General features: G+C 32.5%; 1 protein-coding gene and 1 long non-coding RNA gene across 4 annotated transcripts; both read left to right on the forward strand.

Annotated features, from left to right (window-relative positions):
• The first annotated feature begins 345 nt into the window (after positions 1 to 345).
• Positions 346 to 7,054, forward strand: LOC104880751 (uncharacterized). 3 transcript variants are annotated; one of them, XR_009466872.1, is made up of 5 exons: positions 346 to 459; positions 549 to 1,476; positions 1,734 to 1,800; positions 4,153 to 4,253; positions 6,564 to 7,054. It is a non-coding gene; the product is annotated as an uncharacterized LOC104880751 (long non-coding RNA). The 3 variants fall into 3 exon arrangements; XR_009466871.1 differs by having other exon boundaries at positions 549 to 622; XR_002031142.2 differs by having other exon boundaries at positions 549 to 1,800.
• Positions 7,055 to 23,241: 16,187 nt separating this feature from the next.
• LOC100241339 (uncharacterized) lies at positions 23,242 to 24,207 on the forward strand. The gene has a single exon (XM_002270511.2). It carries the CDS (start codon positions 23,242 to 23,244, stop codon positions 24,205 to 24,207), a length of 966 nt encoding a protein of 321 aa, XP_002270547.1.
• The last annotated feature ends 2,761 nt before the right edge of the window (positions 24,208 to 26,968 follow it).

Below are 26,968 nucleotides of genomic sequence, written 5' to 3' on the forward strand. Positions count from 1 at the left end.
ATTTTTCAAAATCATGTTAAAATATGATAAAAATTTATGGGAAAGTTATGCTTTGGGCTTCCCATCCCAAAATAATAACATTTTCGAAACCCAACTTTGCACAAAAAAAAATACCTACACTGATGATAAAAAAATTAGGGATTTCATGCACTCTGCCATGAGGTGTTTTTTCATTCCGAAATTGCCCTCTTTCTTCAGCCACTTCAGCGTCCACATCAGAAGGCCTACAAAACCAAAAAAATTCACTGTCTCACTCACTCGATCACCTAACCTTCTTTTCCAATGGATCAAGCTCAATTTCTTCTGGTAGGGTTACCTCTGTTTCTCTTCTTCTCAAACATCATAAATCTCTTCACGCCATTGCCTTCAAAGCCACCGCCGCATCATCACCATCATCATCATCACCACCAGCAACCCCAACCCAAACCCCAATCGGCTCCTCTAGATTTCCCCACACAGGTCTGTTCTCCTTGATTCTCGTTTTTCTATTCTCTGTATTTATGTAAGTGGGTGTTTGATTAATTTTCGATTGCTTTTTTGAATTGCAGAAAGAGAATGGTGATGGAGGTATTGGCTTCAGCAACACTGTCAATATTAATTTATGTTCCTCTTGTTCCTACAGGTTTTGTATTATTTCTTTTAATTTTTTTTATTATTTGTTTGCTCGTATTAAATTCAATTGTAGATATCTATTTCATCTTTGGATGTTATGTGAAAATTATACTTCTCTGTTTTCTTGGATGAATCTAATTGTTGAGATGGGTTTGTAAATTAAGATTTGATGGTTCATTCTAATTAGGGTTTTGTCGAAATGGATGCTGTTTTGGTTGTGTTAAATTTATGTGTTGGAATTGTAAAAAGGAAGAACTTGTTTGTGGAGAAACATGTTGGGAATAAATTCAATTATTTATAATATAGAATAAGTTCGTTGCTTCTTTCAGCAGTTGAAATGATGTTAGAATCATTTTAAGTGTACCAAAAAAATTGTAGATCTTAAATGCTATCACTAAGGTTGTGGTGCTTAAAAATATCCTATATTTCTACTGGGAAATCAGAAAATTTGTGGGCCTATTGAGAAAGAATTTTCAGTGTACGGTAGAAAATTTGTAGGACTGGACCTTTCTCGTCATATATTGATAAATTAAGGGAAAGTTGTGTTTCGGGAGGCCCATTTCAAGGTAATATTGTTTTCAAAACCCAAGTTTGCATAACCCAAGATATGTCCACTATTTGAAGAAAATTTTTCCTTTTCATGCACTTTGGTCTTAGGTGTTATTTCATACCGAAAATGGGCCTTACCCTTGGGCCAGCTCAGCGTCCACATCGGGAACCTAAAAAGCCCAAACTCCATGTCAGTAGCCAAGACGTAATTTAGTAAAGATTCATATGTGAACTGGAAAAAAAATGAAAGCTGAAAGACGATCACAAAAAAGACCTGAACCCGACTGAGCTTTCATTGATTTTCAAGGGCATGAGGTATGTGGGTCATCGTGAATCATGTTTTTCTTCAGTGGGTATGGATTATTTTCGAAGTGTTTTATGATCTTCTTGCTCTTATCATGGGTTACTTTGGAAACTTGAATGATAATGGTGTTGATTTACAATATTTCCGAAATTGTCGAATGATAGTTTGATTGCATTCTTGTGGGGTTTTTCTATTTGTTTATTTTTCTTTTATTAATTGTGTTGCAATTTGTGGTTTTGATGCTGCCAATTTTTTCTTCTTGTGGTAGGATCCCAATTCACAGCATTTAGGAACTACGGTTTGGGATGCAGCAATGGTATTTTGTGAAATTTCTGGTAATGTCTATTATACATTTGAGAATTTTAGCATTATTTTCATCCATGGGTTACCAATTCAAAATTGTTGATCTGTTGAGTTGTGTTCAATTTCTATGCAATCCGGGTCTTGAGGGCGAGGGCAGGGTTTCCACCTCTTGGTTTTGTAGGGGGCTCAACCTTTTAAGTCCTGTTTTAAGTGCCTTTAAGCCATTAATCAGGATTTAGTTGCTTATTCCCAGTGAGGGGAAGAACTAGAGTCTTAAGAGAAAGTTGCTAAAATCAACTGTTACCTTTCCTGAGAGAAAGAGTTGCTTAAAGCTGTTTTCTCAAGTTGAGAGTTGCCCAAAGTAGTGCCCTTCCTCTCCTATGCATGAGAGTATCATAGCGATAAGAGAAATTCCTGGTGTTCTTGCTGATTTGCTTATCATAATAGCAGTTTTTGGATGCAATCCCCTTTCTTTTGATCTCTTTTCTCTTATTTTATCTTAGTTTTAGATATCAGTTTGAGTGTTAGCAAGGAGTCGTGCCCTACAGCTCCCAACTCTTAGTAATTGGGATAAGGCCTTGCTAAGGTGTATTCTATAATGAAACATTGCAATAATGAAATTGCATAGATGGATTCAGGCCTCATTTTGAATAATTTGTATTTTTTTTTTTTTGGATCAAAGCACTTTAAACCAGAAGAAATTTGAGACTGTACCTTAAGTACTACCTTAAGAGCCCTTAGGTACTACCTTAATGGCCCTTAGGTACTACCTTAAGGGACCCTAGGTACTACCTTAGCTAAACTTGAACTCAACCTCTCCCAAGCCTCGGGTCTTCCTTTGTGACCCTTAGACCATACCATTATGTGCTTCTCTTGTGTGCTCAAGTGGTCCACCAATGGTTTTTTGGTACTGTTCCTTAGGTACTACCTTAATGGCCTTTAGGTACTACCTTAGTGGCCTTCAGGTACTACCTTAAGGGACCCTAGGTACCACCTTAGCTAAACTTGAACTCTACCTCTCCCAAGCCTCAGGTCTTTCTTTGTGACCCTTAGACCATGCCATTATGTGCTTCTCTTGAGTGCTCATGTGGTTCATCAATGGTTTTTTGGTATTGTACCTTAGGTACTACCTTAATGGCCTTTAGGTACTACCTTAGTGGCCTTTAAGTACTACCTTAGTGGCCTTCAGGTACTACCTTAGTAGCCTTCGGGTACTACCTTAAGGGACTCTAGGTACTACCTTAGCTAAACTTGAACTCAACCTCTCCTAAGCCTCGGGTCTTCCTTTGTGACCCTTAGACCATGCCATTATGTGCTTCTCTTGAGTGCTCAAGTGGTCCAACAATGGTTTTTTGGTACTGTACCTTAGGTACTACCTTAATGGCCTTTAGGTACTACCTTAGTGGCCTTCAGGTACTACCTTAAGGGACCCTAAGTACTACCTTAGCTAAACTTGAACTCAACCTCTCCCAAGCCTCGGGTCTTCCTTTGTGACCCTTAGACCATGCCATTATGTGCTTCTCTTGAGTGCTCAAGTGGTCCAACAATGGTTTTTTGGTACTGTACCTTAGGTACTACCTTAATGGCCTTTAGGTACTACCTTAGTGGCCTTCAGGTACTACTTTAGTGGCCTTTAGGTACTACCTTAAAGGACCCTAGGTACTACCTTAGCTAAACTTGAACTCAACCTCTCCCAACCCTCGGGTCTTCCTTTGTGACCCTTAGGTCATGCCATTATGTGCTTCTCTTGAGTGCTCATGTGGTTCACCAATGGTTTTTTGGTATTGTACCTTAGGTACTACCTTAAGGGACCCTAGGTATTACCTTAGCTAATCCTCAACTCAACCTTTCCCAAGCCTCGGGTCTTTCTTTATGACCCTTAGACCATGCCATTATGTGCTTCTCTTGAGTGCTCATGTGGCCCACCAATGGTTTTTTGGGACTGTACCTTAAGTACTACCTTAATGGCCTTTAGGTACTACCTTAGTGGCCTTCAGGTACTACCTTAGTGGCCTTCAGGTACTACCTTAGTGGCCTTCAGGTACTACCTTAAGGGACCGTAGGTACTACCTTAGTGGGTTCTCATTTCTTAATGGTCGGGTGCTTGGTGGACTGGATGACTTGAGACAAGTTGAAGCCAAATATGCAGCTTTTCTTTTCAAACAGCAACTCACAACCTTCCTTGAGAATATATATGGAATGATAAGAGACAATTTAAAGAAATATTTCCCCATCGCTTGGATTGTATATTCAGGAAATTCTTCTTAGCAATAGTTAATTTGAAACAAAATATGAATGGTATGACTAGTTCCATTTAATATCAATAACAACTCAAATTATATGATGATTGGACTATTCTTTTCTTTCTCATGTTTCCCAACCAGATCTGCTTTCATCAAAGATCCAAAGTATGTGTCCAACGATCGGTGGTAATGTTTGTTGTACAGAAGCTCAATTTGACACATTGCGGACACAAGTCCAACAAGTAAGATTTTGTTTCTTTAGTTTTATGTTGCTTGTCAAGCTTTTCCAGTTATTTTTATTTCTTTCATATGATTGACTGAATCCTGATTTTCTCTTTGCAGTATTTTGTTTTGTATCAAATCACATATCATTGCTTACTAATTGGGAAACTCGTAGTGATTTGTCCTTTATAGCAATGTTAGACTAAGAAAGTGCCATTGGTTTACTACTTTGATAGTCCACTGTGAAAAATTTGTGAAAAAACAACACTGAAAAAAAAAATTAAAGAGTATTGAACTTTATAGTTTTTTTTTTTTAAATAATTATGGTTGTGATGATATAATCTTTAATTTTTTTCCAGCACCCCATGATAAAATAATAATTGGCACTCCCATAAATGAAAAAATATATATATTGAAAAAATGTCATTTATTTAGGTTAGCTAATATGCTCCTGTTTGGTGATTCTGACTTCTAAGATTTAGTATTTCATGTTGGAATTGAATGTGAAAATGATGTGAAGGAATCATTTTTTAATAGAAAAAGTGAGGAATAGAAGAGAAAATTTGAAAGCTCATCATTTATCTTGTTCTCCTTTTTTTCAAAGTAAAAATTATCCGGAGCTAAGCCTTGAACCCTGTTGGTTGGTGATCTGATATATGGAAATTTGGGGTTAAAACCTTCATATTTTTTAGTTAGTGGGAGTCTGTTTACCTAGAAATAAACATCATGATACCTAATTTCTTTGTGTACTATTCAATAGAAGCCCATTTTGGGGCTAGTCATTTAGCCATTGATTATGGATGTATATAACAATGTCCATGCAGTGCATCTGTGGTAATTACTTTATAGTTGTATGTGTTTCTATCTTTTATTTTTTGGGTTGTTCAATATATGGATAATTACTAACTTTTATGTTTAGATACATTTTAAATTTAAATGTGGGAGTTTTGTCAACCTACAATGCAACAACTTTGAACTGTTAGAGGCGACTTAGCAAGTGTCTAGAAAGCAAGGTGAGCACCTACTTAAAGCTTTCCTATATGTGGAAACTGGAAAGACAGGTGCTCATCCTCTAAGTACTGGTTTCAGATTTGCCTCATATCTCAAGTGAATTTTATTTGTTATTTATTTTTAGTTTCAAAATTCTGGCTTGGAATGTAGATCACTTGGAATGCTTTTTGTAACTCTTAGAAGTGGTGTTTTTTATTTTCTTTAGGTAGGGTGGATCATCTGTTTTATTTTCTTAGGGGATACTTAATGTGCTTTCTCATTTTTTACTGTTGTATGAACCAATTTTGAACTTCATTGCTACAAATGCAATCGATTGAATCATAGTTTTGCCACCATTTAAGTTTGAATTTCTTATCCAAAGGAGAGGAAATGGAAATGGAACTATCTTAGTCAGAGTGTAGTCATAACACACTATCAATAGATTGTGAGTTGGGTTATAAAGAGCATTAATCTTGGAGGAACCTTGATATGATTAAATAAAGGAAATAACAATAATTGTAATATACCATCAATAGACTATGAACTAGGCCAAAAAGAGTGTTAATTTTGGAGGAACCTTGAGATGACAGAAAGGAGGAAGGAATAATAATAATACACTATCAATAGACTGAATAATAATAATAATAATAATAATACACTCTCAATAGGCTGGGCCATAAAAAGCTCTGATATTGAATGATACACTGTGAACTAGGCCATCTTTTCATATCTCATGTTTTTACTATTGAGCTATGTGCTAGTGGGGACATGAAAAGCTTCATATCTAGATAGAATAATCTTTTCATAACTCTTTTCTTTTACTGATTTTTTGTACTCTCTGGAGAATGGAAAAGGTTTCTATGTTCTCTGATTATAAAATATTATATTTTTCTGGAACATGCTTTTCTCCTTCCGTTTCTGAAACTATTCCACTTGTAGAAAACTAAATTGTGACAGACAATTGATTGGTGTGAAATTTTATAATGCTTCAGAAATTTTATTCAGTTATTTTAATTTGAGTCTTAAAACCTAGAGTTTGGCACATGACCAATACATTTATTTTGAGGGAATAATTTATGCAGTTATCTAAATTTGAGGTGGCATGGGGCTTAAGCCTACAATACTCATAGTGATGTCCTAATACATGCAACTAAAGCAGTTATTGTTTGCTTCTTTTTCCCCCTATTTGTTTCTTCAGTTGTTGACATGATTATTTGAAGTTCTTTGCTGCTATTTCTATTCTGGTTAAGGTTTTAGTTTTCGGTATGAAGTGACTATGCTTGTCTTTATTGAGATATTGAAGCATTCCTGATTTTATTCCACTTGAATGATATTTACAGATGTCGCCGGGACTGTCCACATTGGCTCAGGATGGACTAACACCAAGTTGAGTAGCAGCGTGCATTCGACCGATCCTGTGGCTGTGTATGAAGTTGATAAGGTCCTTCTCCCTGAAGCAATCTTTGGCACCGACATTCCTCCTACCCTAGCTCCAGCTGCAGCTCCTGACATCAGCCCTGCTGCAGATGCTCCAACTGCTTCAGATGAGGTTGGGTCTCCATGAGCATCTTCAACCCCATCTTCTTCCTATAGGGTAATCAACTTAGGTGTTTGGAGCCATTTGGTTTTGGCCATTTCAGGTGGGCTGGTCTTGTTCTTATAAGAGAGGATTTGTCAAGTCTTTAATTTATATGAAGAGGGTATATCCATTGCTTTGATTTCAAGCCATTTTTTTTTATTACATATGTTACTGAAACTATGAGAATGTGAGTTTTCTTGTATTAATTACTACTTGTATTTCAATGACATTTTGTTTGTGCTATGGTTTTCATTTGGGAATGGTTATATGCTCCTTGTTCTCCATCCAATCCTTGTGCTCTTGAGACAATCATCATCTCTAGCATATATTCAAACTTGTAACATGCTAGCATTTAAGTTCATTACAGTCCAACTTTGAAGGGCGTATGATCACCAACTAAATGGTCTTTTTCTCATTTGTTATCTGCTTTAGCTTTCTGCTAAGGTTGTTTCTCATGATGGGAATTTCCCTGATTCTTTGACAAGATACAAGAGCATTAAGTTGTTAATAATTAGGCATGAGCTTTACAAACTGCAGTTTAAATAGTGCTTCACTGCATCTTCCCCCATACATTTGGCTGGTGTCCTTGGGAATGGGACTCATGAGAGAAACAGTAAAAAAGACCTCCAATTCTCTGTAATGAAAGTGAATTGTTGATGTCTCATGATTTATTCATTACATATGCAAACGACTATAGTTTTTGACAAAAATGTGGTATCCCTCCCTACCAAACCTTCCACTCACATCATACTTTGAGACCTGCATGGGCAAAAAAACATTTTATAATATCAATTTAATTTTTAAATCAATATTTTAATTTTGTTTTCACAAATTTTTTTTGTTTTTTTAGTCAAATCCATGATAAAAACATAGTATACATGGGGTTTTAATATTTATTCAAAAAGGTAGATGAAAAAAATGTGAATTAATTTCATTTATCTTTTCTCGAATTTTAATTAAATACATTTAATTTTATTTGTTTGAAATTTTATTGAATATTGTTTATTGTTTTAATTTATTTTCATCTTGATGAAATTTTAAATTAAGGAAAATAACGTAAATTTAGTAAAAACTGAGGTGAATATGGAGTGGCATGAGGGGCCAGCCCTAAATGTTGACGTGTGATGCTGATATGGCAAGTGGACTTCACTTCCAAAGTGACATCTTTTCTCGTTTTTTTTTTTTTTTTTTTTAAGGTTTTGAAAATTTTCACACAAAAATAATAAAGACAAAAAAATTCCTATCATTTTATTGTCCATGAATAAATTATAGATATAGAAAATTTCTTAGCCCTTCTTCTCTCTTTTTATAATTTTTAATTACATTAATTTTGCATTACGCAAATATAATTTCTATACAAAAAAACTAACATAATTTAAATAATTGGACATTTATTTTAGCTTATATTGACAAAATTTGTACATATTAGCTTTAATTTAAATTTGAAAAATGATAAAATTTTATTTCCCTAGATATAGTTGTTAGCTTTACATCTAAACTAAAATTTATTCCAAAGCTTATGATATGTCAAAAATTCTCAATTTCTCTTATGTTGTGACCTTTAACAAACAAATTGTCTTATGCTTCAAACGCTTGAGTGATCATTTTCAATTTAACAACGTTGATAATAATAATCCCAATAAACAAAAGGTGGACCACTTGAGGACACAAGAGAACCACATAATGACATGGTCTAAGGGTCACAAAGGAAGGCCAGAGGCTTGGAAAAGGTAAACCCCAACTTTAGCTAAGGTAGTACCTAAGGTCCCTTAAGGTAGTACCTGAAGGCCACTAAGATAGTACCTGAAGGCCACTAAGGTAGTACCTAAGGGCTCTTAAGGTAGTACCTAAGGTAAAGTCCATAAAAAACAATGGTGGACCACTTGAGCACTCAAGAGAACCACATAATGGCATGGTTTAAGGGTCAGAGAGGAAGGCGTGAGGCTAAGGAGAGGTTGAGTTGAGGTTTAGCTAAGGTAGTACCTAGGGTCCCTTAAGGTAGTACCTGAAGGCCACTAAGGTAGTACCTAAGGGCTCTTAAGGTAGTACCTAAGGTACAGTCCATAAAAAGCAATGGTAGACCACTTGAGCACTCAAGAGAACCACACAATGGCATGGTCTAAGGGTCAGAGAGGAAGGCGTGAGGCTTGGGAGAGGTTGAGTTGAGGTTTAGCTAAGGTAGTACCTAGGGTCCCTTAAGGTAGTACCTGAAGGCCACTAAGGTAGTACCTAAGGGCTCTTAAGGTAGTACCTAAGGGCTCTTAAGGTAGTACCTAAGGTACAGTCCCTAAAAAGCATTGATAGACCACTTGATCACTCAATAGAAGCACACAATGGCATGGTCTAAGGATCAGAAAGGAAGGCCGGAGGCTTGGGAGAGGTTGAGTTGAGGTTTAGCTAAGGTAGTACCTAGGGTCCCTTAAGGTAGTACCTGAAGGCCACTAAGGTAGTACCTAAGGGCTCTTAAGGTAGTACCTAAGGTACAGTCCATAAAAAGCATTGGTGGACCACTCGAGCACTCAAGAGAACCACACAATGGCATGGTCTAAGGGTCATAAATGAAGACGTGAGGCTTGGGAGAGGTTGAGTTGAGGTTTAGTTAAGGTAGTACCTAGGGTCCCTTAAGGTAGTCCCCGAAGGCCACTAAGGTAGTACCTAAGGGCTCTTAAGGTAGTACCTAAGGTACAATCCCTAAAAAGCATTGGTGGACCACTCGAGCACTCAATAGAAGCACATAATGGCGTGGTCTAAGGGTCAGAAAGGAAGGCCCGAGGCTTGGGAGAGGTTGAGTTGAGATTTAGCTAAGGTAGTACCTAGGGTCCCTTAAGGTAGTACCTGAAGACCACTAAGGTAGTACCTAAGGGCTCTAAAGGTAGTACCTAAGGTACAGTCCTTAAAAAGCATTGGTGGACCACTTGAGCACTCAAGAGAACCACACAATGGCATGGTCTAAGGGTCAAAGAGGAAGGTCGGAGGCTTGGGAGAGGTTGAGTTGAGGTTTAGCTAAGGTAGTACCTAGGGTCCCTTAAGGTAGTACCTGAAGGACACTAAGGTAGTACCTAAGGGCTCTAAAGGTAGTACCTAAGGGCTCTAAAGGTAGTACCTAAGGTACAGTCCCTAAAAAGCATTGGTGGACCACTTGAGCACTCAATAGAAGCACACAATGACATGGTCTAAGGGTTAGAAAGGAAGGTCTGAGGCTTAGGAGAGGTTGAGTTGAGGTTTAGCTAAGGTAGTACCTAGGGTCCCTTAAGGTAGTGCCTGAAGGCCACTAAGGTAGTACTTAAGGGCTCTTAAGGTAGTACCTAAGGTACAGTCCCTAAAAAGCATTGGTGGACCACTTGAGCACTCAAGAAAACCACACAATGGCATGGTCTAAGGGTCAAAGAGGAAGGTCGGAGGCTTGGGAAAGGTTGAGTTGAGGTTTAGCTAAGGTAGTACCTAGGGTCCCTTAAGGTAGTACCTAGGGTCCCTTAAGGTAGTACCTAGGGTCCCTTAAGGTAGTACCTAGGGTCCCTTAAGGTAGTACCTAAAGGCCATTAAGGTAGTACCTAAGGGCTCTTAAGGTAGTACCTAAGGTACAGTCCCAAAAAACTATTAGTGGACCACTTGAGCACTCAATAGAACCACATAATGGCATGGTCTAAGAGTCACAAAGGAAGGCCCGAGGCTTGGGAGAGGTAGGGTTCAGGTTCAGCTAAGGTAGTACCTAGGGTCCCTTAAGGTAGTACCTAAGGCCTCTTAAGGTAGTACCTAAGGTACATTCCCAAAAAACCATTGGTGGACCACTTGAGCACTCAAGAAAACCACATAATGGCATGGTCTAAGGGTCACAAAGGAAGGACCGAGGCTTAGGAGAGGTAGAGTTCACGTTTAGCTTACTGAAACAGTATTAAGTGCACAAAAAGAATAATAGTTTGGTCAATAACGGACAAAGCCCATATTCCAGTTTCTTTGTTCCAAAAAAATTGGCATCCTAACATCTATACCAACTTTTCTTCCTTTCTTCCTTCCTATCTTGTTCGAAGAAATGAAGCAACCAAGTACTCAATGAACTTTTCTAAGTAAAATCTATTTGTTTGAGAACTAAAGAGTAGTGCATTCCTTTGCTTATGTAAAGACAATTACACCCTAAATGATTATTTCAGAGAAATGGACAGTATGATAGGCTTAATATAATATTTATACAAAAAGATATTATAAACTAGATTCACAAACTTTTTGTTTCACTATAATTATACTAAAAATCTTTCAAACAAAGAAACTAGCACATCTCAACTCATCTACTTTCATTATTTTCTTACATTCAAGTGGCTCCTGATGGAAACCATAATCACAACTTATAATATTTTACTCTACCACTGATCCATAAATCTAGAAACCATTTTTGACAACAATATCTTGTAAGTACCAGCACCGTATATCATTCCAACACTATCAACAAATCCAACACCAATGTTTTAATACTACATTTTACACGTAGGCAAGAAAAATATTTTTCCCCCAGTGGAAGCAATCTTATTAACATATTTGCTAGCTTCTTGGACCAGTTTCTGTCATGGGAATTGATTTACATCATTGCATATCAATCATCATTGAAATAAATGAACTCCTAAAATTCAAAAGTTCTCTTTCAAAGAGATGAAACAACTAAGTACCAAAAAGCATTTTCTAGATTGAATACACTTTTTAGCAACTAAGGAATAGGCAATTCCTTTGTTTATGTAGAAAAATAGTGACTTGTAATCATGTCAAATATTGAAAGCAAAATAGGCTTAACATATTATTTTGGTCACTAAGATATTATATACAACATGAAAAACTTCTTGTTTCAACAATATGTATATGTTTCAAAATTAACCTGTACCCATATGGGCAGCAAGGGATAAATATTTGTACTTCATCCAGTTGCTGACAATTTCACTTCAGTTTTACCAAAAATCATTCTTAGAAAAGAACGAACACATATCACCCCATCCACTTCCTTTAATTTTTAAAACCTAAAATAACACCAAGGGCCACAAACCCATGATGTACCACAAAGACACAAGCACATCATTCATCCTGAACCCATCATCTCCCTTCAAATTCGGCAACTTTTTCAAGAAATACAGATCCCTTGACTAACAAAGGCACAAAATAATGTGTTACACTCTTCTTAGAGTGATCAAATTGTGGGGAAGAAAAACGAAAAAGAACATATGGAGCAGGTATATTCATTTACTCGATCAATTATACCTCAATGTGTACCATATAAAATAACTGGTACCATAGAACTATGACTAGAATTTGAAATGGGTTTCTAGCCCTAGTACTCATCAGGATTTTCCAAATTAATGAAATAAGCACAACAACAACAAAACCATATCCCATCAAATTAAACAAACACAAAAGCAAAACAAAAACACTTCTCTTTAGTATGAAATGGTTGCAGTCCATGGTACCGGAGTCTGGTCAAGAGTGAGGTTGAAAACATAGTAGATGAGTCCAACCCACAACACGAAAAGCAGAGCTGATGTTGTCCAGTCTCCTCCATCCCCACCATCTCCGTTCTCACTCTCCAATTTAGCTCAATTTTCAGCAGCTGGGTTTTCTGGATTCTGAGTGTTGAAGGAGCTCTGACAGATTTGAAGGCCACCCCTTTTCTGAAATGTAGAAATTGGGTGTTTGGGTTTACTGAGAATTGGAGGGTTTGGGTTTGGGGTTCTGATAAATGAGATTCTGGAGTTGGAGTTGCGGGTTTTGAGAGAAACGAATGGGAGAGCAGAGAAGTTGCAGGAGATGAGGGTGGTGTTGGCCAAATTGGTAGGGAAAGTTGTTCGGGTCGGGTTTCTTTGTGCTTTGAGAATGAAAGTTTCAAATTGTTCTGCTGACATGGGAGGATTTGCTGATGACATGGAGAGATTTAGGGGCAATATGGGAAGAGGAAAAATAAACAGTAGATAGTGCACGTTTTGGATATTACTTTACATATTAATAATTGAATCTCATATTTTGTATATTTAGGTTATCAAAATCATATATTTTCCACATCAACAGCCCAAAACCTAACTTTCCCCATTTATTAAGTGCTGTCCTGACACAGCTTACCGATTTCTCTTAACGGAGCCTGATGTTTTCTCAAGACTTTCGGATTGGTCTTGTTTCTTGGATCTTGTAAAGTTGGCAAATCTAAGAATTTTTAAAAATAATTTAAAACTTAAATAATAAACTTATTAATATCATAAATTTAATTGGTTTATAATGACTATTATTTTTTTTTGTGCATAATTATGTTTTTATAAATTTTTCTACTAGAAAAATGAATTTTTAATGAAGTGACATTTTTTATTGAATTTATTAATGAGTTTAATAATTTTTAAAAATAATTTGGAACTCAAAAATAAATCCAATGATTAAAAAATAATAATAGTGAAAAATTAATATATATATATATATAATGATTTTTACTATTTATCTTATACATACAATTATTATTTTTCATAGTTTATAAATTAAGTAAAATATAATTAATAATTTAAATTCTTTAATAAATCTTTTAATTTTTAAAAATAATTTTCAATGAAAAAACTGATCCAATGATATTAGATTAAATCAAAACATTTGAGAATATTATGTTCAAAATTGAGTATTAAATGTGTACATATATAACAAAAAAATTTGACTCATTTTTATATTAAAATGGTAAAATTTTATTCATTATTTATTTCAAATAAAATACTAATTAGTATTATTCATTTTTTATTAAAATGCAAAGATATTAATATCCTTATGTTACAAACATATAAAAAATAATATATTTTCTACTTAAAAATATAATTTATTTTTTTTATTATAATATTACTATTTATGTTTTACTAGAAATTATTTATTTTTTAATTTATTTGTAATTACAAAATTATTTTTATTTTCAATAAGATTCTAATTAAATTTAATTAATTAATGTTATATAAATTGAATTTAAAATGTTTTCACAAAACAAAAAAAATTAAAACCAACTTATCCATGTTTTGTTTTTACAATATTTTTATAAAAACATGTCAAATGGCTTTATTTTTATAAAACATTAAAAAACAATTTGTTTTGGTTCTTTAACTTATAAATAATTTTTAAAAACAAGTATAAGAAATCAAGAAATTAAAATAAAATTAATTAAACTACTTATTTGACTTGGATTATAAATGAATCCTATAATTATTTTTATCTTATTGTAATTTTTGTTTCACTAGAATAAAAAAATTATTTAATAATTAAAAATAAATTATTTATCTTCGACTCATATGTAATTGTAGATTTAATTTTTATTTTTAAATAAGACTTGAATTTAATTTTATATTATTAGAAATTAAATTTATAATTTTTTTATAAAATAAAAGGAAGACATTATTTTTAAAAACAATTCAATTTCTTTTCAACCAAACAAGATTTTTGATTTTTGTTTTTTATTTTTTAAAACATCTAGCCAAACACTTATTTTTAAAAACTGTTTTTTATTCTTTGTTTTGAAAACAAATTTTAAAAAACATCATCAAATTGGTCCATAAATTTTATTAAAAGTTTATCAAAAAAAATTTTAAATAATGTTTGTCAAAATTTTTAAAAAATATACTAAGAAATTTGATTAAAAAAATTAATAATTTTTAGAAATATTTTGTTACATAGAGAAATTTAGGGCTGTGTTTTTTTATATTTGTTTTAAAAATAGAGAACAAAAAATAATTTTTAAGAATTTTTAAAAAACTAGTGTCTGGCAATATTCTTTTAAAAATAGTTTTTGTAAATAAAAAACAAGTTGTTTGAGTAAAAGAATTTGTATTGTTTTTAAACACAATGTATTACTTTTATTTTATAAAAATTTAATAAAATTAATTTATTATAATATGAAATCAAATTTAAATTAAGTTTTATTAAAAAATGAAAATTAAATTTACAATTATATGAGTTAAAGATAAATAATTTTTTTTAATTATGAAATAATTTTTTTGTTGCAGTGAAATAAAAATTTCTATAAGATAAAAACAATTTTAATATAATTCATATCAGCTCCTGAGTCTATTAATGCTACTATTTCTATTTCAAAATCTTCAACTATAATTTTTATATTTGTATACCATCTTTGAAAATCTATTTTTGATATTGTATTTATAAATGATTCTATAGGAGTTATTTTATTGGGTATTATTATTCCTGGTTCTTGGTTTTCAGAAGTTTTAGCTAAATCTTGTTTATATTGTATTACGTTTCTAATTTGTTCATTCTCTTGTTTTATTTGATCATTTTTACATGTCTTAGAGATGCTAGATCTATAAATTTTACTGATTCAATACTTAGCATGATAGATTCAAACCTTGTTAATGGTCCTATTTATTTTAATTTCTAACTATAATCTCATTACTGAAGATAATATTCAAAAAATCATCTCTGCAAATAACTTTCATGAAGTCCCTCTTTTGTTTCAAACCCAATTTACTTATCTTGTTGATAAGTATAAAAAAGAATATGTCCTTGAAGAAGAAGCCAGAAAAACTTTTGAGAAATATCTCTTAGAAATGCTTAGTTAAGAGATATCAAGAATCAAGAATCTTTTGTACATCTGTAAAGTAGCTCTCTTGTGATTATCCAGTAAAAAAAAAAAAAAAAAGGAAAAAGAAAAAAGAAAAAGGTGAATAGTGTTTTGTGAATAGTAAAATCTGTCCTTTAAAGTAAAAAGCAAGATGACTCATTGCCCATGTAATAAAATGAAGAAGAGGAAAGCAAATTTACCTCCTACATACACGTGGAAGACATCAAAGGCATAAAGCCTGCTGGGTAGCCCAAAGCCTTTCCTATAAATAGGGCTCAAAGGCTTCCTCCCAAGGCAGAGGTCGGCAAGGGTTCAAGAGTTCCAAGAGTTGGGAGAGTTGGGAGGGTTCAAACTTTGTTCCTGAAATTTCTCTTTTTGAAGAAGAGTCTAAGTCAAAAATTTTCTCTCATGATAAACCTCCTTTAAATATAAATATCATTAGAAAAAGATACATTAAAAGAAATCCTTTTGTTCCTGAAGTAGAATTAATTATTGCGTGCATGAACTGTTGTATGTCCTGGGTGCAAATGGCATCAGAGCCATTTTCTGCTTGAGAACCGAGTGGTGTTACGAGTTGGAACAGTGATTAATCGCAGATTTAGTCCTGACTTAGTTCGGGTTGAATTTCCTGTGAACGGTTTGGTCAGCCTGTGATAAGCGGTGTTTAAGGGCAGAAGGAGCGTAAGTCCCGTGTTGATCTGCTTATGGTGGTCCCTGTTCAGGAAATTATCTGAATTAATTAAGGATAAAATTGTGATTATTTTCTGTGACAATGAGTAAGATTATTAGGAGATTAAGTAGAGGTAGTTCTTCCAAATCACTTAGGTCTAATGATAGTTCTGCATCATCATCTGCATCATTAACTGCATCATCACTCACTCAAAATATAGTTAATAGTCAAGAAATAAATATTGCTCAAATAGAGAGTCAACTTCATAATTGGTCAATTCCGCACATGAAAATTAATACAATATATCAACAAGGAAATTTTGAATTTAATCAAAATTATTCAATAAAAACTGAAGAAAAAACTATATCTCTTAATCAAAACTTAGAAAGTCTTCAATTGTTAAGTCAAAATACTATTAATCATCATAGGAAGAAATTTAATTATATTCATATAGGATTAGTTCAAGTTGCTATAAAACCTTTATTTAGGCTAGGATTAGATATTCCTGTATTTACATGTCTTAGAGATGCTAGATCTATAAATTTTACTGATTCAATACTTAGCATGATAGATTCAAACCTTACTAATGGTCCTATTTATTTTAATTGTTTTCCAAACTTTTCTATGAACATAAATGATCCTAGTATACTTTCTAGTCTAACTTTAAATATTAAAACTAAAAACATGAATTTTGTAGAAGAAGCTCAAACTATAGCAATAATTTATAGAATATATTATAAAGTCATGACTACTCAATTAAATCCTAGGCCATATGTCAATCTGTTAAGGATGAAACATTATTATTACAATATAATCCTAATAATACTCAAGCCTTTGTTCCTAAAAAATTAAAATGGAATGAAATTACTCAAGGAAGTCAATGGGAATTAAAAGATTTAACTCATCCAAAACCTATTAAACCTTTAACAACTCCTTCAAAAATTATTCAACATACTGATGGTACTATTCAAATAGAATTTTCTCCAGCTTCTAGATATTCTTTCAATCAAGATTTCGTGAATTCAAGACCTTCTACTTCAAATGCTAGTTTAAATAGTGTCAATTTTGCTCCAAAAATTCCTATTCCTGTTTATCAACAAAATGAATCTCCTCCTGTGTCTCCTACTCATTCAGATATGTTTCCTAATCAAGTCAACATAATTCATAAGAAAAATTACAAAAAGACTCTTTTTACTCCTAATGTAGAATGGATAAAATCAGATTATTTTTCTCCTCAAAATGCTACAAAAAGAGCTTATTTTCAAACATTTCCTCCTCAAACTAGAAATGCATTAAGAAAACAATATGAAAAATATATGAATCAAAAGAAAATTACTATTCCTTTTTTCTATTGGTTTTTCAAACTTAAAAAACAAAGAAAACAAATTATAACTTTAAGAGATAAAGAATGACACCAATTAGCCTTAAAACACTCAGAAAATATTCAAAAAAGAATTTTAACAATAACCTCAGAATTAGGTTCACAACCACCCTTAAATAATCATCAATTCAATTTTGACAATAATTCAATTTCTGCATCACCCTTTAAAATCCCAAGAACTAAAGATGAACAAAGTCCCATAATTTACAAAGACATTAGACAAATTCAACAACAATTAAATTATACAAATCATTCTCTTCAACATGTGAATCAACAAACAACAAAAATTTCTCAATTTTTGTTTTCTTCTGTCCCGGGAGAGAGGATAGGAGAAACAACATCAAAATTACAATTTTCTTCAAAAGTTTCTTCAACTTTATCATCATCATCATCTTCGTCAACATCATCTTCTAAGAATGTAGACCAACCTTTTATTATTCCTATAAATGCTGCAAAATCAAATATTCAATTAGCCACACCAACAGAAATAATGTTAAAAGAAATACAAATCAGATTAGATAAACTCAATATTAATGGTATCAATCAAACTAAGAATCAAATTCAAACCATAACAAAAGGAAAATCAGAAATCAATAAAATAGAAGAACAATTCAAAATGTCTCCGGATTCAATAGTAAAACCTCCTGCAACAGTCAATGCAATTTCTAATAATTTTGTAAGTAGAAAAAATTATTATTCAAAACCCTCTTTTCCTGATGTCCAATTAGAAGAAAGAAATTATCAATTAGCTGCTAGTTATGATGGTAGTAGTTTTTATGAATGGAATATAGATGGAATGAGTGAACATCAAATAATCAATCTGCTTCATGAAATGATGATGGCTGCTAATGGATATAGAATCAAGACCAGTAATTTTGACTTTCATGCTGCCGATGCCTTGGTCATAGGATTCACTGGTTTGCTTAAAGGATGGTGGGATCATTATCCGAGTCAAAATGATAGAGAATATATATTAAATGCAAAAAAGACAATAATCAAAGAAGAAGGAACATCAGTCCAAACTTATGAAGAAGATGCTGTCAATACTTTAATATTTGCAATAACAAAACACTTTATAGGAGATCCAGTCTATTTTCAAGAAAGAACTTCTGAAATCCTTAACAATCTTAGATGTCCAACACTTCAAGATTTTAAGTGGTATAAGGATATGTTTTTAGTCAAAGTTATGTCAAGACCTGATTGTGGAAATCATTATTGGAAAGAAAAATTTATATCAGGATTACCCACTTTATTTGCAGAAAAAGTTAGACAAAGAATAAGAAATATTCATAATGGTAGGATTCCTTATGAGTCATTAACTTATGGAGAATTAATTACTTTTGTTAATAATGAAGGTTTAGCCCTTTGTACTGATCTCAAATTAAAGAGTCAAATGAAAAAAGAGAAACAAGATAATAGGAAAGAATTAGGAAAATTTTGTTCATATTATGGTTATGATACATTAGTTGCCCCTTCAAAAAGAAAAAATAAACAAAATAAAATAAAAAGTAAAAAACCTTCAACAGAAGCAAAATTTCAAAAGAAGTTTGTAAAATCTACTCCTAATAAATCAAAACCTCCAAACAAATCAAATTTAAAAAAGAAAACACCTACTTGTTATAAATGTGGGAAAGTAGGTCATTATTCAAGAGATTGTCAATTAGAAAATAAAATCAATTCATTATAAATAAGTGATAAACTCAAAAATTTAATGATAGGATTAATGATTGATAAAGAAAATGATGAATCAAGTGAAAATTATGAATCGGAAGAAGATAATCAAATCCTCATAACTCAAGAAATATCAAGTGAAGAGTCAAGTCTAGAAGAAGAATCAGATAATAAAAAAAATTGTGATGGTATTTGTGCATGCTCATATAAGTCAATAAATGTGATTTCAAAATATTCAAAAACTCATTTTAACATCATTATTAGAAATTATGTTTCTCTCATAAACTCAATATATTTTCAAATTTGGTATGATAAAGACAAAATCATTAGATATTTGTTTTATTCTTCTATAGAGATACTAACATTTGAATTTTGTCTACAGATGGAGCAAGAAAGAATTACATTTGGGAAATTTACTCTTCCAGTATTTCCTAAATGTAATCTGTCATTTCGAATTCATAAAGATATTGAAGGTTTAGACAGATCACAAAAATGCATTTTAGACAACCTCTGGAATGCAAAAAGTGATATTCAAAAGTTGGAAGCTTTAAATGCATTATCTTTCCATTTTAAACAGTTAAATGATAAATTAGAAAGTTTTTCTAACCCTTCAAGTTCTGATATACATTGCACACCAATGGATACAGATCTTGAAAATTTCATTTGCAGGAAAAAAGCAAAAGGATCCAAAGATGCATTTTCAAAAGATTTTCAAAATGAATTTCAAAAAGAACTTTCAAAACCAAATGAAGATTCAAAACTTTCTCAGGAAGGCCAAGAATGTCAAATTTCTAGATTTTCATTTTTTAAGTTGAAAAATTTGGACCTTCTTGAAAGCATTAGACAGATGATATGTGAAAAGGCTAAAGCTACAGGAGAAGCAAAACAAGAGCATATCATGCAATTTCTTGCTGACTGTAGCACTTTTGGAATTACTATTCAAGGGATGAGCTTCACTTGGATTTCTTGTTATGACAATAATTATAATAATTGTCCAAAGACCGATCCCTTGTGTAGAGAAATTCCATTAGAAAGACATGACTGTAAGTGTGCTCATACTTACAGTATATGCAAAGCCAACATTGACCTAGACAGTTATAAACCAATAGTCATCAAATTCAACAATGAGTCAATAGAGTTAACTCCGTCCCTCCTCATGGACTATGGAGTTCTTTATCAATTGATTTTCACTCATCCTGATCAAACTGATAAATTTGGAAGAAAATTAGTTGTCTGTGTCTTAAATGCCTTCATCAATGATTTCAAATCTGTTGAACTCATCATAGAAAGTAAACCTCCTGAATGGTCGAATGATGGAGGAGTTTACCCTGCTCAACATCTCATTTTACTCAAAGCCAATCAGAGAAAACATCAGTTGTTTGGTACAGAGGACCCTTGGCCCTGTACTAAATCCAGTCTCAAAAAACAAATCAGACATTGGAGATCAAGAATGATTGCAAGAGACCTTGATTCTGAGATTTATAGTTCTTCAAACTATAATCTCATTACTGAAGATAATATTCAAAAAATCATCTCTGCAAATAACTTTCATGAAGTCCCTCTTTTGTTTCAAACCCAATTTACTTATCTTGTTGATAAGTATAAAAAAGAATATGTCCTTGAAGAAGAAGCCAGAAAACTTTTGAGAAATATCCCTTAGAAATGCTCAGTTAAGAGATATCAAGAATCAAGAATCTTTTGTACATCTGTAAAGTAGCTCTCTTGTGATTATCCAGTAAAAAAAAAAAAAAAAAAAGGTGAATAGTGTTTTGTGAATAGTAAAATCCGTCCTTTAAAGTAAAAAGCAAGATGACTCATTGCCCATGTGATAAAATGAAGAAGAGGAAAGCAAATTTACCTCCTGCATACACGTGGAAGACATCAAAGGCATAAAGCCTTCTGGATAGCCCAAAGCCTTTCCTATAAATAGGGCTCAAAGGCTTCCTCCCAAGGCAGAGGTCGACAAGGGTTCAAGAGTTCCAAGAGTTGGGAGAGTTCCAACAGCCAAGAGAGAGTTTCAAAAAATTCTGAGAGTTAAAAAAATTTTCTCTTGTAATTTTCTTTTTGAGTTAGAGTCATTCCTCTGCTGTCAACAACCTGTAGTCATCAACTCTCTGTATTAAGGTATATTTTCAATAAACAATATTTTCAGATTCAAATATTTGTGTTATTATGTTTAAATTTCTACAATAAATTAGACAGTATTAGACATTAAATATTTCTGTTTTTATATTTTTATTTTATTTTTTGTTTGATCATGATATCTCATGCTTTTTTTAGAAACTTTTCTTTTAAGTTAAAAAAATAACAATTTAATGTTTTATAAAATTAAGGATATTTGGTAGTTATTTTTATAAAAGGATTTTAAAAATAAAAAATAAAAAGACTTGTTTGAATAAATTGTTTTTTTTTTTAAATGTTTTGATTTTTTAAAAACATTTGAAATTCAATTTATATAATATTAATTAATTAAATTTCATTGAAGTTTTATTGAAAATGAAAATAATGTTGTAATTAAAAAAAATTTAAAAATATATTGTGAAAACATAAATTGTAATATTATAATAAAATTATAAATTATATTTTTAATAGAAATTATACTATTTTATTATATGTTATAAAAATGATATTTTATTATATTTATAAATTTTTTATCATTTTTAAAATTTAATAGACTTGTTAATAAATCCAACGTATTAAGTTTTATTTAATTTAAAGTTAATTTGTCTAATAAAAAGAATGAAAAATAATAATCCTATATAGAAGATAAATGATAAAGTTTTTAAAAATAAATGAGAACAATTTTTACTTGTTCTTTAAAAGGTGTTCTTTATTTCACTTTGTTTTTAAAAAATTGAAAACATAAAATAATAATTAAATAATGTTATGAATTTTTATTAAAAATATAAGAATCCCTTTACCGCAATTTTTAAAAACTGTTTTCTATTTTTAAAAATGTATGATTTCCTTACTACTCTACTTGACGCCATCTTTATTTGCATCTAGGTCATTCAATTGTATGATTTATTTCCCCTTATAATTACTTTTATTAATAGTTGTATTTTCTCATTCCAGATATAGATCTTCTAACTAGCCACTGTTGTTCTTTTATATAAAATTAATTTTAAATTTTTTATTTCTACAATTGCCATAAGAATGCGAAAGAATGAGAATAAAGAGAATTTTTAAATTTTTTTTTTTATATTGGCATACTTTTTGCAACTATTTTTTCAAAAATAATTTTATAGTCTAAAACCATTTTTTTATAATAAATACTTAATTTTTCATCTTTTATTTTTATCGAATTTCAATGAAATTCATCATTTTTCAATATATAATTTTTCTCATTCTATTTAAAGTAAATTTTTATTGACAATAAAATTGTGAACTTAACATGAAGTTTTAGTATAATTACAATTTATAAAGGGAGGATTTTAAGGTAATGTAGTGATATATCAAACGAAAAATCTCTATTATTTAATATATTCGTAATATTTAAGATTGTTGAATAAAAGTACAAATAAATAATACTAAACCAATGAGACTTAAAATATTTAGTTGATAATAATTAATTAATAGTATTTTTGGATATGTATAAAAAAAAATATATTTTTGTATTATTTTCAGAATCTTATAAATTTGTTTTCACGTCGTGTTTTCTAAAACATGAATTTAAAAAATATTATATTTTTTAAAAGGGATTTATAAATATCCTTTTTAGTTTTTATAACTTTTCTTTTCTTTTCTTTTTTGAAAAAGAAAAATTGCACATGCTTGACTGTAACAAAAAAGAAAAACCCCTGAAAGTTGAAGAAATTGTATTACATCGAATGGACCTTATCTTAAATGTACCAACCCTGGCATTGTAGACTCCGATCCATTATGCACGCTGAGCTGACAGGAATCGCAGCTTTATAAAATAGATAAAAAATTTCGCTGCTTAAATAGTGGGCCCACTTGCTTCTCCTATCCAGCTAGATATTTACAGGTGTCACCATCCAACGGTTAGAAAACGACTTCAACGTGCTTGAAAGATGAGGGAGACTGAAGTAAACGACGATGAAGGGTAATTTAGTAAAATTAAAAAAAGCCTCCTGAGTCCCGATCTTGTTCTTGTAGTCTCGTAAAGACTAACGAGGAGGAAGACGAAGAAGATGGGAAGTGAGAGAGGGAGGGAGATGCGGGAGAGAGGTGAGGAATCGCCCCAAGATTCTTGTTTTCTCTCCCCTCTCAAAACCCTCTTCGCTTCATTCAAAATTCTACTCAGAAATCCTAAAGTTTTTGTTTCCATATTTGCCCTCGCCACTCTCCCGCTTTCCCTCCTCCTCTTCTCCCTATCTCTTTCCTCCCACCCAATCAAATCCCAAATCTACCATCTGGAGGCAGTGGCTGCCCTCTCCCCAACACGCTTCGAGGCTCGCCATGTCTGGAAGGAGTCACGTGCCTACGCCATCTCCCTCGTTCGCCTCAACGCCCTCTTCTTCTTCCCATGCTACGCCCTCTCCCTCCTCGCCGCCATAACCGCCGTCCACTCCACCGGCCTCTCCTGCAACGGAAAGCGCCCCACTCTTGACACGGCGCTCACGGCCGTCAGGACCACATGGAAGAAACCCTTGGTCACCACCATCTGTGTCTACGCCGTCATGCTGGTGTACGTGCTCCTCCAGCGCACATTAGTCGCGGCCGCCGCCGAGGCCGGTGGTCTGGGTCCGGTGGCGGTGGTGGTGGCGCTTGTGGGGTTGGGTGTGGAGGTGTACCTGATGGCGGTGCTGAGCCTGGGAGTGGTGGTTTCTGTGATGGAGGAGCTATGGGGGTGGGATGCGATTGGGAGCGGGTGGGGTTTGATGGAGGGGAGGAGGTTTAGCGGGTGGGTATTGTCGGGAATCCTAGTGTTGGGGTCGGGTTGTATTGGGTGGGAGATGGAGGAGACGATGGAGGGCGGAGATTGGTGGAGTGTGAGTGGCTGGAGGGTGATGGGGTTTGGGAATAAACTGTGGTTGGTGTGTCTGTTTGGGGTGGTTGTGCTGTGGAGTTATGTTGTGAATACAGTTTTTTACTGCGAGTGTAGAAGACGGCAGCAGGTGATGAGAGGAGAACATGAATCTGATATTGCAGTTTGATGGATTTGCGTATTATGTACACTACTACCCTCTACACATGCTGCTTTGGGCCTTTGGCCATTGGCCTTTTGGGGGGTTGTATGATTGATTCTCTTCCCGTTCAAGACTCATACAGATATGTTTATTTACATTTTTGTTGTATCATCATTAATCAACTGTCTTTATTTATTTGGTTTTTCCCTTTAACAATCTTACTGCTTTAGAAGGAAGCTTAATTGTTTTTTTATCCATGTGGGTGATGCAAAGTGAAAAGAAAGGACCTTTATCCTTTCTGTTGGCTTCTCAAAAGCTTTCCCATTCTACCTCCCATCATTCTTTTCTCCAATTCCTATTACATTCAAAATTCTAAATTATTTGGTTGTGTAAGGAAATCACTCGAAAACCCTTTTTTTTCTTCTATATCTTTTTTGTATGATTTTTTTATCGATTATTTTCTCAAGAATTTGAGACTAATCAATCAGCCCTAATAAGCTTTTTTATTTTTCTTTAAACAAATATTAATTTGAATTAAAGTTCAGGTTGGTTTTTGAAAGGATTACATTGACTCACATTTCTTAAAAATTGTGCATCCATATTGATTTGAAATTTTGTTGGAAGGAGGTGAATGAAATTTAATAACAAGAACTGTAAGTGGGATTTTGGATGAAATTTCAAAGCAAAGGGGGTGTAAGTATATTTAGCCAATAAAGAGAGTATTTAAAAGTCAAAAACTTTTTATAAACTTAATAAAAATAAGTAATTTTAATATTGATAATAGAAAAAAATACTAGTGGGATAATTATACTTTAGGGATATATAAAGTTGATAATGGATTTAAGGTTTAAAAAATATGTAAAATTCAATTTAAAGGTTAACAATAAGTTAAAATATATGATTTTCTTATAATGTCATAATATCTATAGAACATGAAAATGATATAAAATGAATTTATATGGTATTGTGGACCCCGTATTTCGGCTCATGCATTTTCTACTTGATGGCAGACTCGATTTTGATTTTGAAAAATGATTTTATTTATTAAAAAAAATGACTTGGAGTCGCCACTTATTTTTGTTTTATTTTTAAAAGGGTAAACAAAATAAGAAATAAAACTCTAAATGCGACTCCTTATTTTTGAAAAGGTAATCTACGAAAAACCGGATCAGGCTCGGGAATCAAGTTACTTATAGGGAAGGTACGGTAAAAGACCATAACACCCCTCTAAGTCCCTAAAGTCGGGTCTCTACTAATAAAATGAAGCTGATGTGGCAATTGACGAGTAAATCAATGAATATCTTGAATGATCATGCACACATAAGAGTCGAGACATGCATAGACAACGATTATAGGGAAAATGGGTACATACCTGGGCAACGAGCCGCCATGTGCTATTAATAGAGAGGGTTAGTGCACAATTTAGGAATAATCGCATGTATGTCAGAGAGTAGGATAAATCAATCACGTATGATAATCAAAGCAAGCGATCAATCAATCAATCAATCATAAAGTCACCCATGTTGGGCCCCCACCAAAGCCCGTTTATTTAGCATGACTTAATGTCACAGATTCCATTATTCTGGAATTATGAAAAATTCGTTCACGCTTATTAAAATCAAGAGGAGCGCGGAAGATCGTTTGAAAACCATAGCGGAATTAAAACTATTTGAGAGAAAATTAGACTTTTGAAATTTAATTGAAAAATTGGAATCTCGAAGATCACTAGAAAATTGGAGTTTTAGAGTTTATTTGAATATCAAATTCTTAGAGGTTGAATGTGAGAATGTGAATTTTAGAAATCGAATTTGATAGAGGTTGGAATTTTGAAAATTATTTGAGGGTTCGGGGTCTTAAAAAAAAAGATTAAGTTATGAAAATTGGGATTATGAGAGTTAAATTTTGAAAGATATCAGAATCGTAAGTTATTTGAGAAGTAGAAATTATGAAAGTTGATTTATGAAAATTGGAAATCTCAAAAATCATTTGAAGGTGGACTTTTTAGAAATGAACAAATAAAATGGTAATAAAAATAATGATGGTAACAAATGAGTAACTGGGTAAATACGGTAATCGGAACATTAGGAACTGAGAATTAGGTTCGAAGATAGGACACTTGGAATTTTAGATAGCTAAATTTAGAAATCGGAATTTTGAAGAATTAGACTTTAATGATTGAGATTTTTAAGAGAAATAAATGGGTAAATATGGAATAATGTTATTAATTAATCAAAACGATATTTGGACGGATGAATAGTGAATAGTGGGGTCTGTGAGATTAAAAATTAAATTAGAAAATCGGATTTTGACAAAAGTGATATTTGAACGGATGAAAGTGAATAGTGAGATTTTGAAAATTAAGTTTGGAAGTCGGATATTTGAACAAGTGGACTCTAATTATTGGAATTTTTAGAAAAAAGAAATAAGCAAACATGAAATTTATAACAATGATAACAAAGATGATATTTGAATGAATAAAAGTGAATGGTGAAATTTTTGAGTCTCAAGGTTAAATATGAAAATCCGGTTTTGAATAATTGAATTTTAATGATTGAAATAAATAAATAAATAAACACGGAATAATGATACTAATTAACAAAAATAATGTTTAAACGAATAATAAGAGAATAGTGCAATTTTTCTAATTGAGAATTTGAATTAGGGCGTTGGATTTTTAAAGGATTTCGAAAGATTTTTGGGATTATAATACTAATTAACGAGAATAATATTTAGGTGAATAAAGATGGATAGTAGAATTTTTGGGATTGAAGTTTTAATTAAGGCAAAG

The sequence above is a fragment of the Vitis vinifera genome, chromosome 11 (assembly GCF_030704535.1).
Source record: "Vitis vinifera cultivar Pinot Noir 40024 chromosome 11, ASM3070453v1".
Lineage (NCBI taxonomy): Eukaryota > Viridiplantae > Streptophyta > Magnoliopsida > Vitales > Vitaceae > Vitis > Vitis vinifera.

Coding starts and splice junctions, on each gene's coding strand:
- LOC100241339 (XM_002270511.2), top strand. CDS start 23,242: ATGGGAAGTGAGAGAGGGAGGGAGATGCGGGAGAGAGGTGAGGAATCG.